Source organism: Conger conger, chromosome 15 (genome assembly GCF_963514075.1).
Source record: "Conger conger chromosome 15, fConCon1.1, whole genome shotgun sequence".
Classification (NCBI taxonomy): Eukaryota; Metazoa; Chordata; class Actinopteri; order Anguilliformes; family Congridae; genus Conger; species Conger conger.
In genome coordinates this window covers 27,824,392-27,839,438 of record NC_083774.1, presented here as the reverse complement: position 1 = coordinate 27,839,438, position 15,047 = coordinate 27,824,392, and the positions used below count along the sequence as shown (strand labels likewise).

General features: G+C 46.2%; 1 protein-coding gene across 1 annotated transcript in view; it reads right to left on the bottom strand.

Moving 5' to 3' along the window:
- Positions 1 to 15,047, bottom strand: part of zcchc14 (zinc finger, CCHC domain containing 14) — a 40,361-nt gene that overhangs the window by 12,833 nt on the left and 12,481 nt on the right. Inside the window, exons 3-6 of the mRNA XM_061222234.1 lie at positions 4,097 to 4,167; positions 1,722 to 1,793; positions 890 to 975; positions 403 to 497 (exon numbers count right to left, since the gene is read on the bottom strand). Of these exons, the coding sequence (XP_061078218.1) occupies positions 403 to 497; positions 890 to 975; positions 1,722 to 1,793; positions 4,097 to 4,167 (324 nt within the window). The remainder of the gene's footprint in view (positions 1 to 402; positions 498 to 889; positions 976 to 1,721; positions 1,794 to 4,096; positions 4,168 to 15,047) is intronic.

Sequence of the window (15,047 nt, the reverse complement as noted above, 5' to 3'; positions counted from 1 at the left end):
TAGTAGTACTGTAGTGGGATATAGACCCTTTCCCTGTAACAGGGTGATGTCATTCCCCTTTTTTAAAGACAACGGGTCGTGTTAGAGCATCTAATGGATGCTTCAGGGCAAGTACATATTTCATAAATGTAATTACTGAGGGGGCCGCCCAACCCATGGCTATCATGCAAACACAAACATAAATCACACACACACACACATACACACATGCACAAACACACATACACACTGCCCAGTTCTAGAGTGAGCATTCACTGTCAGGTCCTAAAAGGACACCCCACACAAACATGACATAAACCTAAGACACAAACCACAGTAATCACCATTGTAATTCCCCATCTACGAGAACAAGCTCCCAGACAAAGAGAGAGAAGAGTCAAAAGAAAGAGGGCGGAGGCTTACTGGCACTGGGAGGGGGCATGGTTACCGGGGCAACACTGAAGAACTGTCTGATTTGGTCACGTTTCAGAAGGTGAGGCGGCAGTGTCGTCAAGCACCTGAGAGACAAGAACAGAGATTGGTCAAGTTACAGGACCCACTGCATCTCCATGGATACCCATGTCCTCATCCATGCTCCACCCCCTTTTATACAGCCCCACCCCTCACCCGCTATGCCCCACCCCCATTTATACAGCCCCACCCCTCACCCGCTATGCCCCACCCCAATTTATACAGCCCCACCCCTCACCCGCTATGCCCCACCCCCATTTATACAGCCCCACCCCTCACCCGCTATGCCCCACCCCCATTTATACAGCCCCACCCCTCACCCGCTATGCTCAACCCCATCTATTGGTGGCCATTTTGTTCCACCTCTACATCTACCTCTCCTCCATTAGCTCTCATAGCCTGGTAAGCAGTGTCACTGCAGTGCCCTGATGTACTGTACCTGGGGTCGGGTTCGAGGGCAGAGTCCGGGCCGGTGGACGGGGGCAGGAGCTTCTCCAGGCTGTCGTCTGGGACGAGCTGGGAGATCTGGGAAAAACACGCAGAGTACAGAGGGAGCTGCTCACCACGGATAATGGGTTTCCCAGAACCAGCTATACACTGGGCAACAGCACCGGGAAATACGTCAGCGTATAATTGCATACTTCTGCACGTGCACAGACACACATTCTTCTGCACGTGCACACACACACACACACACATTCTGTCAAACACAAACAGGCATGCTCTCTCTCTCTCTCTCTCTCTCTCTCTCACACTCACACACACACACACACACACACACACACACACACAAATACACACACATGTTCTCTCACACACACATACAGGCATGGTTACTCACACATGCTCACACACACAAATACACACACATGCTCTTACACACATACACATACAGATCCAGAGGGCACCGCTTCGTGGATTTGAGCTCAATGCTGAACACAGACAGAAGGGGAGGGAGGGAGAGAGAGGGATGGAAAGAGACGGTTCGAGAGAGAGGGAGTCAGGTGTCGCAATCTGTTCCGACCCAAATGGCGTGCCGTAAGAGACATAATTACTGGAGCTTTAAAACCTTCCAGAACCCAGAGCCAGACACAAGGCCCTGTCCAACCGCAGCACTGAGCGACAGATCACCGTGACGCGACCATAACATGACCACAGCCCGGGTCACCACCCCGGCCGGGCCCCGGGACACGCTCGGCCCCGCGCTCTCCGTTTGCGGTGATGACTCAGTCGCGGCTACGCCGGGCCCGGCGACTCCGCCGCCTCCTCACCTTAGAGAGGAACTCGGTCACTTCCTGGGCGGACCTCGTCACGGAGGAAGTGCCGGAGTCTGACCACAGCACCTGGTGACACGGGGACAGAGAGCAGGGATTGGCTGGCGGAGCGCGGAGGGCGTGTCACACCGTCTCATATTTACTGCTCGGATATTCCGCTGGGCTCACAGGAGAAATTCAGTCCCTGCCACAGCTGAAGCCACTTGGTTTTTATGGGCATGCGTGTGCAGTTTCAGCTGAAATTACAGATGGGAGGATTTGAGCAGATTGGCGTAGGTACACACACATTCCTACACACACACACACAGACAGTTTGCTGGAGGATTGGTTTTGTTTTGCAGTCAAATTTATCTAGGACAAATGATTAAAATTCTGGCCACATCCATTATTCCTTCTTTTTTAGCCTTTATTTTACCAGGAAGTCGCACTGAGATTCAAAATCTCTTTTCCAAGGGAGACCCGGCTATTAATGTGTGTACGACGGGTGGGGCTGTTTTATGAGAACACAATCATGCATTTTTGTACATTGAAAATGATTTGAATACAAAAATGATATAAATTAGGTATATGATTATATACTTGCCTTGCACAACAGGAAGACTTAGGTTAATAAATGCAATTTGCAACAGTGCATATTCTCATTGTGTGTGACACCTTTTCTCAACAAAAGAAGCTCTCATGATATTATAACATTAGCTGTTTACTGAAACTGAACGTAATCTTCCGTAAAGAGGAACCATCTCTCACTGAATAAAGATGCTTAGGCGAGAGATTAATTCAGCTCACATTGGCTTTAGCCTGCAGTGCAGAATAATGTGTTTAACAACAAAGGAGCGAAACAACAATTTACTGATTATATCAAGCTCATTTTAAGCCTATTCAAATTAAGTTTTTTACAGAGGAAAACAAACAAAGCAAACACTGATATTCATCCACACATACTCATATACAGGCTACACACACACACTCATTCATAGACACACAGATACACAGACACGCATGCAGACACAGACAAACATGCTCATTCACACACACAGAGAAAGACACACGGACATGCACACACACCCTTGCAGGCACACGCACACAGACGCACAGACTCACACACACAGGGAGAGTGTGCGTTTGATTGATGGCCTGTCTCATCGGGCCGCAGGTCATGGAGGGGAGATTACAGGGTTGTGACCCCCTGATGCATGAAGTGTTAGCATTTTCCCATAAGCCTTTGAGCTACAGGCACTGACCCTCTGTTTGCCTTTGTGTCTGCGTTACCCTCAGAGGAGAAAGCGAGAGAATGGAGGGAGAGATATGGAGAGAGAGAGAGTGAGAGAGAGGGACACATTCTTATCCAAAACACTGGAGGGTCCACACGCACAAACCCAATCCCTGCCAGCCCCACTGTTACTCTCTAACAGTGCTGAGCTCCAAACACGCCAGCCATGACATGTCAGGATATTTCCAAACACATTACGCAAGTGAGGAATTCCCCCTCTCCCACTCCCTCCCTCTGCCTCGCTCAGTCTCTCTCTCTCTTTCTTACCCCCTCTCTCATGTCTCTGCTACACTCTCATATTCTCTTTTCCCCTCTGCCTCGCTCTCTCTCTTTCCCCCCTTCTCCCATCTCTCCCACGCTCTCGTATTCTCTTTCCCTCTGTCTCTCTCTCTCTCTCTCTTGCTTTCCCCCTCTCCCCTGTCTGCCACACTCTCGTATTCTCTTTTTCCCTCCGCCTTGCTCTGTCTCTCGGTCTCTCTTTCCCCCTTTCTCCCGTCTCACGCTCTTTTTCCTCTCACTCTCACTCTGTTTTTCCCTCCCTCCCTCTCACGCTCTTTGTGAAAGTGACATGTACTTATTCAGCTTGTCGGGCTGCTGCTCTGACCGCCTCCAACGTCTCCGGTAAAGAGCGAAGCCGCACAGCAGTGGAGGAAGACGCAGAAGTGCGGCAGTCACATTCAAATTCAAATTCAGACACAGATTCCCAATAATCAGGACTCGTGAGGACTTGCATTACTAAAGCGGACAACACGACAGATGATGAAAAAGCAACAAAAAACACAAACACACTTGAAAACACGCTCTCTTTCAGAACCCTGATCCCCATCATGCCCTAAGCCGGTTGAGGACCAAATGACTTGATCTCTGCAGGTACACAAGCCCAACCACGCAGCAGGGTCAAAAGTCACTTTTCATGACAATCTGTCATGTTTAAAGGGTATGTGCAACAGCAAGCGTGATTCAGCGTAGTCCATACTGGAATCTAATTGGACAGGTAGAGAAGAGAGGGGCAGTCTGACAATGAAGTTTTGAACATGAGAAGCCGTTGTCCAATAGGAAAGCTGCATCCGCCTCCCAAACCCGCACGTCACATGACACTCACCTCAAAGGAGTACTCGCTGGGTTTGTCACTCTTCGGTACAAATCCCTTCAAGTCTATCCTCTCGATGTTAACTGTAGAGAAAAATGATACAATTATTATATAACATACTGTAAGTTTGTACAGTCTGTGATGTATTTTCTAGCTGGGATGTTGTGTTTTCAGTGTTAAATGTTTGTTAAATATAATGTACAAGATAAATGCTATATGCTGAGCGTTGTGTGCTATGAGTAAAATTGATGGTTATGCTTCATGCGGTGGTGTCACAGGTGGCTCTGTGTGCTTTATCTGCTAAGTGTGTTGCTATATGCTTCCTGGGGACTTAATAATGCCTATTCGTTGCTATGTATGTGTTATTATGACATGTTCTGTTATGTTTTTCCATCAACCCACCCAGGGCCTACAGATGGAAATTGGCCTCATGCCTCAATCTGGCACATTTTACATTGTGTTACAGTGCCAGCCTTTCACCACTGCTGTATGAGTGTGTCTGTGAATGGGTGAAGGTGAGGCATTAATTGCATGTACTAGCCTTAGTTGCTGAAAAAAAAAAAGCAGTACACAAATGCAGCCACCATTTTAGGTGAAACGGAGTAGAGAATCTGGCAGGTGTGATGAGGAGTCAGGACAAGGCTGTTCCCACAGCTGGGTGGGTGAGGGGGGGTGGGGGTATAATTACATATTAAAGTGCAGGGAAATCACTGAGAACTGTATCCCCAGGTGTTTATTTAAACCCACAAAAAGCCTAAAGTAGCAATCTTGCAAAACCACAGAGAGTCAACGAGGGAGGGGAAGAAAGAGAGAACAAAGGAGAGAGAGTGCACACACAAGACAGAGAGTGAAAGAGGGGTGGGAACAACGAAACAAAAAAGCTAACCGTTCTGCTGCCTGGCTTTAAACGGGCATTGGAGATAGAGACGCTAACGCTGTTAGCATCGCCACTAATGCCACTAGGAACGGCTCGACAGGACTGTCTGTGCGTCCATTGCATGGTCACAAACACAACAGAGGCACAGAAACCAGGGTGGAAAGCGGGCTGCACATAGTTCAGCCTTGTTTATAGGCGGTCTTGTTGGCCCGGTCCCCATAAAAGCCTCAAATCTCTGCAGACTTCCTGGTAAAATAAAGGTTATATAAACAACAAAAAATGTAGCCCAGTTTTACCCAATTTAGGGAAAGGAAAAGCACTAAAATCCCTCCTGTGGAGGAAACATAGACACGTTTGCTGCTAATTGCTGAGAGGCATTCACACATTTAGAGACTAAACAGACACCCTTTTTCAGAGCAGTTTTTATAGCTTTACATTCTTTACCGTGCAGCCGGAGAGGTTCTAAACTCATTCAAGCACTGTACTCATCGGCACAACAGCACTGCAGCAATGTGCCCTGGGAATTCGACCTAAAAACTCTGAACTAACTACACTGAAAAAGGGGTATAGTTTTTCAGTGTACAGTTTCCTGTAGCCTGGTTCAGCTCTACAGTAAAGGGGTGTAATTAGCTGGCCTGGTTCAGCTCTACAGTAAAGGGGTGTAATTTGCCGGCCTGGTTCAGCTCTACAGTGGGAAAGGGGTATAATGAGCCAGCCTGGTTCAGCTCTACAGTGGGGTATAATGAGCCAGCCTGGTTCAGCTCTACAGTGGGAAAGGGGTATAATGAGCCAGCCTCATAACAGCTTCTACCGTGGACTACAAATTCAGTTTTATTAATGCAAAAAATGGCATTTGTTTTCTATTAAAAATTGAATAAACCGAAAATTTACTTTTCAGTCTCATGATGTACTGTGTTTCAGAGTAAGCTGCCACTGTCAAGTTCAGCCTCTGTAAGCCAAAAAGCCTGTTAAGTTAATCCGTGTGCTTATAAAACTAAGTGTCAAACAGAATTGCTGTTGACATTTCATCTGCACTGTAAGCACTGGAAATATATATATATGACATGTTAAACTAAGGTGTGTCCTCTAATTAGCATCACAGGTGTCTTCAAACTTGTAATCAGTCAGTCTGCCTATTTAAAGGGTGACAAGTAGTCACTGAGCTGTTTGGTGACATGGTGTGTACCACACTGAACATGGACCACAGAAAGCGAAGGAGAGAGTTGTCTGAGGAGATTAGAAAGAAAATGATAGACAAGCATGTTAAAGGTAAAGGCTATAAGACCATCTCCAAGCAGCTTGATGTTCCTGTGACTACAGTTGCACATATCATTCAGAAGTTTAAAGTCCACGGAACTGTAGCCAACCTCCCTGGACGTGGCCGCAAGAGGAAAATTGATGACAAATTGAAGAGACGGATAATACGAATGGTAACCAAAGAGCCCAGAACAACCTCCAAAGAAATTAAAGGTGAACTCCAAGGTCAAGGTACATCAGTGTCAGATCGCACCATCCGTCATTGTTTGAGCCAAAGTGGACTTCATGGGAGACGACCAAGGAGGACACCACTGTTGAAAGCAAATCATAAAAAAGCGAGACTGGAATTTGCCAAAATGCATATTGACAAGCCACAAAGCTTCTGGGAGAATGTCCTTTGGACAGATGAGACAAAACTTTTTGGCAAGGCACATCAACTCTATGTTCACAGACGCAAAAATGAAGCATACCAAGAAAAGAACACTGTCCCTACTGTGACACATGGAGGAGGCTCGGTTATGTTCTGGGGCTGCTTTGCTGCATCTGGCACAGGGTGTCTTGAATCTGTGCAGGGTACAATGAACTCTCAAGAATATCAAGGAATTCTGGAGAGAAATGCACTGCCTAGTGTCAGAAAGCTTGGTCTCAGTCGCAGGTCATGGGTCTTCCAACAGGATAATGACCCAAAACACACAGCTAAAAACACCCAAGAATGGCTAAGAGCAAAACATTGGACTATTCTGAAGTGTTCTTCTATGAGCCCTGATCTAAATCCTATTGAACATCTGTGGAAGGAGCTGAAACATGCCGTCTGGAGAAGGCACCCTTCAAACCTGAAACAACTGGAGCAGTTCGCTCACGAGGAGTGGGCCAAAATACCTGTTGACAGGTGCAGAAGTCTCATTGACAGTTACAGAAATCGTTTGATTGCAGTGATTGCCTCAAAAGGTTGTGGAACAAAATATTAAGTTAAGGGTACCATCATTTTTGTCCAGGCCTGTTTAATTAGTTTGTTTTTTAAAATGATTCTGTTGAACCACAATTCAAAAGCAATGTCTGATTTTCATTGGTTAAGTTTCAGTAAATTTTTATTTATTATTACATTTGTCAGTTTCAAGCTATTTCAGTGACCATTGTGGGTTTTTCCTTCATTAACAGAGGGGTACCAACAATTTTGTCCACGTGTGTACATGTACACACACAGTCTCTCACACAGGTACACACCTACACACAAACACACACATATGCACAAACACACACGCAAATAAACATACACACACGACTCCAGCACATGCAGAGACCTGTCAGGCCTATCCCGTGGCCTCACACTGCTCTCCTCTCTCACACTGCTCCTTACTCTCCTGCTCCTCTCCCTCACAGTGCTCCTCACTCTCCTGCTCCCCTCCCTCACACTACTCCTCACTCTCCTGCTCCCCTCCCTCACACTGCTCCCCTCTCACACACTGCTCCTCACTCTCCTGCTCCTCACTCTCACACTGTTCCTCACTCTCCTGCTCCTCTCTCACACTGCTCCTCACTCTCCTGCTCCCCTCTCACAGACTGCTCCTCCCTCACACTGCTCCTCACTCTCCTGCTCCCCTCCCGCACACTGCTCCTCACTCTCCTGCTCCTCTCTCACACTGCTCCTCACTCTCCTGCTCCCCTCCCTCACACTGCTCCTCACTCTCCTGCTCCTCTCTCACACACTGCTCCCCTCTCTCACACTGCTCCTCACTCTCCTGCTCCCCTCCCTCACACTGCTCCCCTCTCACACACTGCTCCTCACTCTCCTGCTCCTCACTCTCACACTGCTCCTCACTCTCCTGCTCCTCTCTCACACTGCTCCTCACTCTCCTGCTCCTCTCTCACACTGCTCCTCACTCTCCTGCTCCCCTCTCACACACTGCTCCTCCCTCACACTGCTCCTCACTCTCCTGCTCCCCTCCCGCACACTGCTCCTCACTCTCCTGCTCCTCTCTCACACTGCTCCTCACTCTCCTGCTCCCCTCCCTCACACTGCTCCTCACTCTCCTGCTCCTCTCTCTCACACACTGCTCCCCTCTCTCACACCGCTCCTCACTCTCCTGCTCCTCACTCTCCTGCTCCCCTCCCTCATACTGCTTCCCTCTCTCACACCGCTCCTCACTCTCCTGCTCCTCACTCTCCTGCTCCTCCAGCTCTTCGGTGTGATTTGTGACAGCCGCCGGCTCCAGCTGCTTATTTTTAGGCGCTGCACGCAGAGACACGCCAGTGCCCCCCGCGGCTGTACGTCTGTGCAGACCTGCGCAGCTGCTAACCTGGGGAGTTCTTTCCCCTCTGACCCACTTCCTGCCCGCTGTCCGCGGTCCCACTGAGCGCGCTCTGTAGGGTCCTGCACCCCACAATTGGCAGCCGCTGGACCACCCCAACTCAACCCCATACTAACGCCTCCTACCCAATTCACCCGTCAACTCCAAAACTGTAGGCTAGATACCAGCGCAGTGTATCTTGAGCGTGGAAGAGAAGATATCGGCTAGTATCTGCGCAAATTTGTTTGATAACACTTGTGAGTGCAACTTTTCACAACCAAAGTTTATATAAGGCAGCTTGGCTACAAATTGCACATTAAGTAAAAATGCCAGGTTTTATCAGATGGCGTAACACTGATTGGGATTTTTCAGCAAGCAACAACTAGGAGCTTCACGATAGTAAGCTCTAGCTTATTCTAAAACGAAATACATTAGTCTGATTTAAAGCAAGCTGTCACTTGTACTCTCATACCTGCCCTCTGGCAAAGCCAGCAATGAACTTGGAATCTTGTTTTGGTAGGAAAGACGCTGCCTACAGGCTCATTTTAATAATTGTGAAAAAATTGGAGAGAGAACATTTTCATTGAAAATAAATGCAACATTTGTATTCATCTTCAATATCATTATACAAATGTCTTGAATAAAAAGTAACGTACTGTGCTGTCCTTAAGTCTGGGCAGTGGTACAATTTATTTTTCTTTTGGCTCTGTACTCCAGCACATTGGATTTGAAATGAAACAATGACGGTTAAAGTCCAGACTGTCTGATGTATAATTTGAGGCTATTTACATCCATACTGGTTGATCCATGTAGGAATCCCTCTATTTTAGGGAACCAGAAATAATTTGGACAGTTGGCTTCTCAGCTCACTTGCTTAAGGCAGGTATAAGAAAGGAGAAAAAAAACTATCAGAGACATACAGTAAATCCTCAAATTGTGTCCGGGATTCTATTTGAAGCCGGGCCTCAGATAATAGCCGGGGGCGTGGCCGATTCGGACAAATAAAGGCCGGCCCCCAAATACAAGCCGGGGTAATATTGCCTACCAGTAGGGCTATCAGTCCATGAGCACTAGAAGACATTGTTTTGATTTAACTCAATGAAATAAAAGAGCTCTTCTTAATATTTTATATTGTTGGTTGGTTTAATACTGTTGCCAATGAAAAGTCGTTGTCCTACACCATCGGTCTCCAACATGTTGCTCACAAGCTACCAGTCGCTTGCCGCCCCCTTCTAAGTAGCTTACCAAAGGCTGAAGTAGTACCAGCCTACAAATTTAATAATAAGTAAATCAGGCAAAATAAAAAAATTAGCTCAATTTAGGCTACTTGGCTACGCAATAAGGTTTCCATGTATTTACAGCACAGCGAACGTTCAATGAATTAATGAAAGCGGCTGCCTTGGCTCACAATAAACAGACGGGTGGAAATCCCAACACTCTTTCAACTACATAAAACTTAACAGTGAACCATCAAATACCCCCCAGATTTCAGTGCCCATCAGTCCCAACATTTAGCAATAGACTCAAACAGTCCAAAAGTAAATTAAATCCCAAACCAAAGTGAAAATCTTTTGATAGCCTACCGGTATGCTGCTCCAAACGAAACGCATGGCTCACAATAAAACGCACTTTAGGAAAAAAAAGATCCTTAACTTGCTGTTATCTACGCTAATTTGTCATTGTTCATGAAGGCGTGTCTGGCTAGTTGCTATTTTATGGATTCTGGACTTGCATGTGATTTATTGTGTTTGAGAATATTTGCAATAAACTAAGTCTGTTAAGACTGACACTATGACTTACCAAACGGTGTTTCCTGATTAGCCTACACTAATTGATTTCTGAACGGTTACAGGAAGTGTTGAACAGTGTTGGCCCACTTTAAGTGTAGCCTTTTACTTTATTTCTAAGAATAAAATTCTACAACAGAAGCCTAATAAGAAATAAAGTCCTGCCTGGAATACAAGCCTGCCCCAAATAAAGGCCAGTGCTTTGTGCAGCCTAAGTAAATAAAAGACCGCGGACACAATTTGAGGATTTACGGTAGGCCAAACAATAGGGTGACCAAAGCAATCTGTTTGGAAAATTATTAAGAAGAGAGCATTAGTGCATGTTTGGGATCATTGCCTTGCTGTGGGAGGAAGCGCCATCCAATGAGTTAAGGCAATTGAGTGAACTTGATGCTCCTGTAGATTTCGGAACTAATTCTGCTGCCGCTATCAGCAGTTACATTATCATTGAAGGCAAGTGAACCAGTGGCAGCTATACATGCCCTAAAACTAAAACACACAATGTTCCACAGATGAGGGGGGGGGGGATTTGCTTTTGCCACTGCTCTGTGCTCTGACAGAAGTCAATCTTGACAATCTTTTTCATTACTCACTCATAACTCATAAGGAATGTTTATGTTGCAGACTGCAATCTGCCCATCCTGTTTTGCTGCTAACTTGTGGTTTGCATCTTGCAGTTTCGCCCCGGTAGATGTCTGTGAAGTTGTTTGCAGATAGTAGTTACTGACACATCCAGGCCTGTCTGCTGAAGAGCGTTTCTGATCTCTCGGATAGGTGTTTGGGGGTCTTCCTTCATTTATGGTGAGAAGTCTTCGGTCATCTACTACAGAGGTCTTCCTTGGCCTATCAACCCCTTTGTAATTACGTAGCTCAGCAATGCTCTCTTTCTTCTAAACAACGTTCTAAGCAGTTTATTTTTGGCCTATGTCTCAGACTGTTTTCTTATTTCTCAAGTCTTATAATGGATTATTTAACTGTCATTGGCACAACTCTGACCCTCATGTTCTGGTCCTCACAGACTTTTGGTCCCCTTAATATATCATTTCAAATCGAATGTGCTGGAGTACAGAGCCAAAAGAACAGAAATTGTACCACAGTCTAAATACTGTAATTCAATATGTATCATTACACAGGTTTCCTATGTTGCTGATTCTGTTGTGGAAAGCAAGCCCACAGAGAAAAACATTCATCAAAATGATGAAACATGGCTGACAGAAAATAGTGCATCAACTGTAATGCCACTGTGTTTTTTAAATCATAGTTCTATGATTGACAAAAAATCGTGTTGGAACAAAACTAGTGCTGGTGTTTTCATAGAATAATTTCATTTTGAGATACGTTTGCGGTATTTTGGTAATTTTGGCAAATCATCTGCAAGCAATGGACTGTTGTGCCAAGCTGCATGTTGGTGCAGCTGTATGAGTTTTGGAAAAAGTGATTTGTTAGCAATTGTAAAAAACTGTAATCACAGCAACAAATAATTATAGCTACAAAGTGGGGAAAGAATCCTCAAAACCCCCCCCCCCGCCATTCCACATGCACTTCCTCTTCCTCTCACTGCTTGATCTCTATTCTAGCGTGGGTCATCTGCCAACTTCAAGTGGTTCCAGGTGGACACACATCCTTACTCCTACTCTTACCATCACTCATTAATCAGTAATACCAGTGCCAGCTCAAACATACAAACCCCTGCAATACCCCTGCGATAAAGGATGAAATATTCCATCCCAGGAGAACATGGTGAGATTGATCATGTTCCAAAATAATTGCTGTCAGTTTCATTCATGATCTATTGTTGCTACAGTAATCAAATCAATTGTGAGTTCCCATAAAACTATGCATAAGGAGTAATGTTAGCTAGTTAGATGCATTGTAATTAATGAAAAGGCAGTCGTATGATATGTCATTTGTGTATTTCATTTTGAAATGTTACTGATGTTATTGAAGCTTTGTCATTGTGAGCAAGTGATTTGGTTCAGCAAACAAAATATTATTTTTGCTTAGTTTGTATTTAAGCAATTTAAAAAAGCTTTTGCATTTTGATTATCCTTTTTGAGTGTTGTGTCTACAGTAGTGAAAAATGAACTCAAGGTTCTGAAATGAGTGTCAAAGTGATTATAAAAAACGAAAATAGCCGCCCGCTAGCAAGGTAGCCACCCCCCACCCACTCCCCGGAAGGTCCAATCACGCTCATCACCCAATTTCAACACTCAAGACCAGACGTGTGCTCTCCGTAGAAGCACTCAATGGCAGCCAGTGTTCCTTATCGCCCCGCAGCTGGTGGGCGTGCCCAGACACGAGCCGTATGAAGGAGCTGAATACACAGCTCCATGGGAGGACGCAAGGCGTGATGAGACACCACCATCACTGCAGACTGCAGGCTGCGGGTGTGTAAATCTGTGCTTGTGTTTGTAGGGCAGTCATGTACTGGTATGTGGGGCAGTAGAGTGTTTGGGTGGGAGGTGTGTGTGTGCTCAGTAGAGTGTAGGTGTGCTTGGGAGGTGTGTGTGTGTTCAGTAGAGTGTAGGTGTGTTTGGGAGGTGTGTGTGTGTTCAGTAGAGTGTAGGTGTGTTTGGGAGGTGTGTGTGCTCAGTAGAGTGTAGGTGTGCTTGGGAGGTGTGTGTGTTCAGTAGAGTGTAGGTGTGTTTGGGAGGTGTGTGTGTGTTCAGTAGAGTGTAGGTGTGTTTGGGAGGTGTGTGTGTGTACAGTAGAGTGTAGGTGTGTTTGGGAGGTGTGTGTGCTCAGTAGAGTGTAGGCGTGTTTGGGAGGTGTGTGTGTGTTCAGTAGAGTGTAGATGTATTTGGGAGGTATGTGTGTTCAGGAGAGTGTAGGGGTGTTTGGGAGGTGTGTGTGTACAGTAGAGTGTAGGTGTGTTTGGGAGGTGTGTGTGTTCAGTAGAGTGTAGGTGTGTTTGGGAGGTGTGTGTGTGTTCAGTAGAGTGTAAGTGTGTTTGGGAGGTGTGTGTGTTCAGTAGAGTGTAGGTGTGTTTGGGAGGTGTGTGTACAGTAGAGTGTAGGTGTGTTTGGGAGGTGTGTGTGTTCAGTAGAGTGTAGGCGTGTTTGGGAGGTGTGTGTGTGTGCTCAGTAGAGTGTAGGTGTATTTGGGAGGTATGTGTGTTCAGGAGAGTGTAGGTGTGTTTGGGAGGTGTGTGTGTTCAGGAGAGTGTAGGTGTGTTTGGGAGGTGTGTGTGTACAGTAGAGTGTAGGTGTGTTTGGGAGGTGTGCGTGTGTTCAGTAGAGTGTAAGTGTGTTTGGGAGGTGTGTGTGTTCAGTAGAGTGTAGGTGTGCTTGGGAGGTGTGTGTGTGTACAGTAGAGTGTAGGTGTGTTTGGGAGGTGTGTGTGCTCAGTAGAGTGTAGGCATGTTTGGGAGGTGTGTGTGTGTTCAGTAGAGTGTAGATGTATTTGGGAGGTATGTGTGTTCAGGAGAGTGTAGGGGTGTTTGGGAGGTGTGTGTGTACAGTAGAGTGTAGGTGTGTTTGGGAGGTGTGTGTGTTCAGTAGAGTGTAGGTGTGTTTGGGAGGTGTGTGTGTGTTCAGTAGAGTGTAAGTGTGTTTGGGAGGTGTGTGTGTTCAGTAGAGTGTAGGTGTGTTTGGGAGGTGTGTGTACAGTAGAGTGTAGGTGTGTTTGGGAGGTGTGTGTGTTCAGTAGAGTGTAGGCGTGTTTGGGAGGTGTGTGTGTGTGCTCAGTAGAGTGTAGGTGTATTTGGGAGGTATGTGTGTTCAGGAGAGTGTAGGTGTGTTTGGGAGGTGTGTGTGTTCAGGAGAGTGTAGGTGTGTTTGGGAGGTGTGTGTGTACAGTAGAGTGTAGGTGTGTTTGGGAGGTGTGCGTGTGTTCAGTAGAGTGTAAGTGTGTTTGGGAGGTGTGTGTGTTCAGTAGAGTGTAGGTGTGTTTGGGAGGTGTGTGTACAGTAGAGTGTAGGTGTGTTTGGGAGGTGTGTGTGTTCAGTAGAGTGTAGGCGTGTTTGGGAGGTGTGTGTGTTCAGTAGAGTGTAGGTGTATTTGGGAGGTATGTGTGTTCAGGAGAGTGTAGGTGTGTTTGGGAGGTGTGTGTGTTCAGTAGAGTGTAGGTGTGTTTGGGAGGTGTGTGTGTACAGTAGAGTGTAGGTGTGTTTGGGAGGTGTGTGTGTGTTCAGTAGAGTGTATGTGTGTTTGAGAGGTGTGTGTGTTCAGTAGAGTGTAGGTGTGTTTGGGAGGTGTGTGTGTGTTCAGTAGAGTGTAGGAGTGTTTGGGAGGTGTGTGTGTGTTCAGTAGAGTGTAGGAGTGTTTGGGAGGTGTGTGTGTACAGTAGAGTGTAGGTGTGTTTGGGAGGTGTGTGTGTGTGTACAGTAGAGTGTAGGTGTGTTTGGGAGGTGTGTGTGTGTACAGTAGTGTGAGAGAGCTGTTAAAACTACACATTCCAGAGGTGTCCCCACTTGCCCAAAATACCCATTTGATCTGAGCTTTCCTGCACATCACAGCACTTCGAGGGGTGCAGATGTCTGTATAACACAAACTATGTACGTATTTATATATATTTGTGTCAAAATCAACTGGTTGGTACATTATTAAGAAGCAAGAATGCACTGGTGAGCTCAGCAATGGCAAAGGCCTGGTAGACCATGGAAGCCCAGTGTTGTGGATGACAGGATGAGGCAAAGACGACCACAACAGCATAACCTGAGAGGGTTCACCACAAGATGCAAAGATGCCCTGGCAATCCTCCAAAAAACAATGGCCAGGTTACAGTTTGCAAAAACGTAAACCGGCACATGTTCA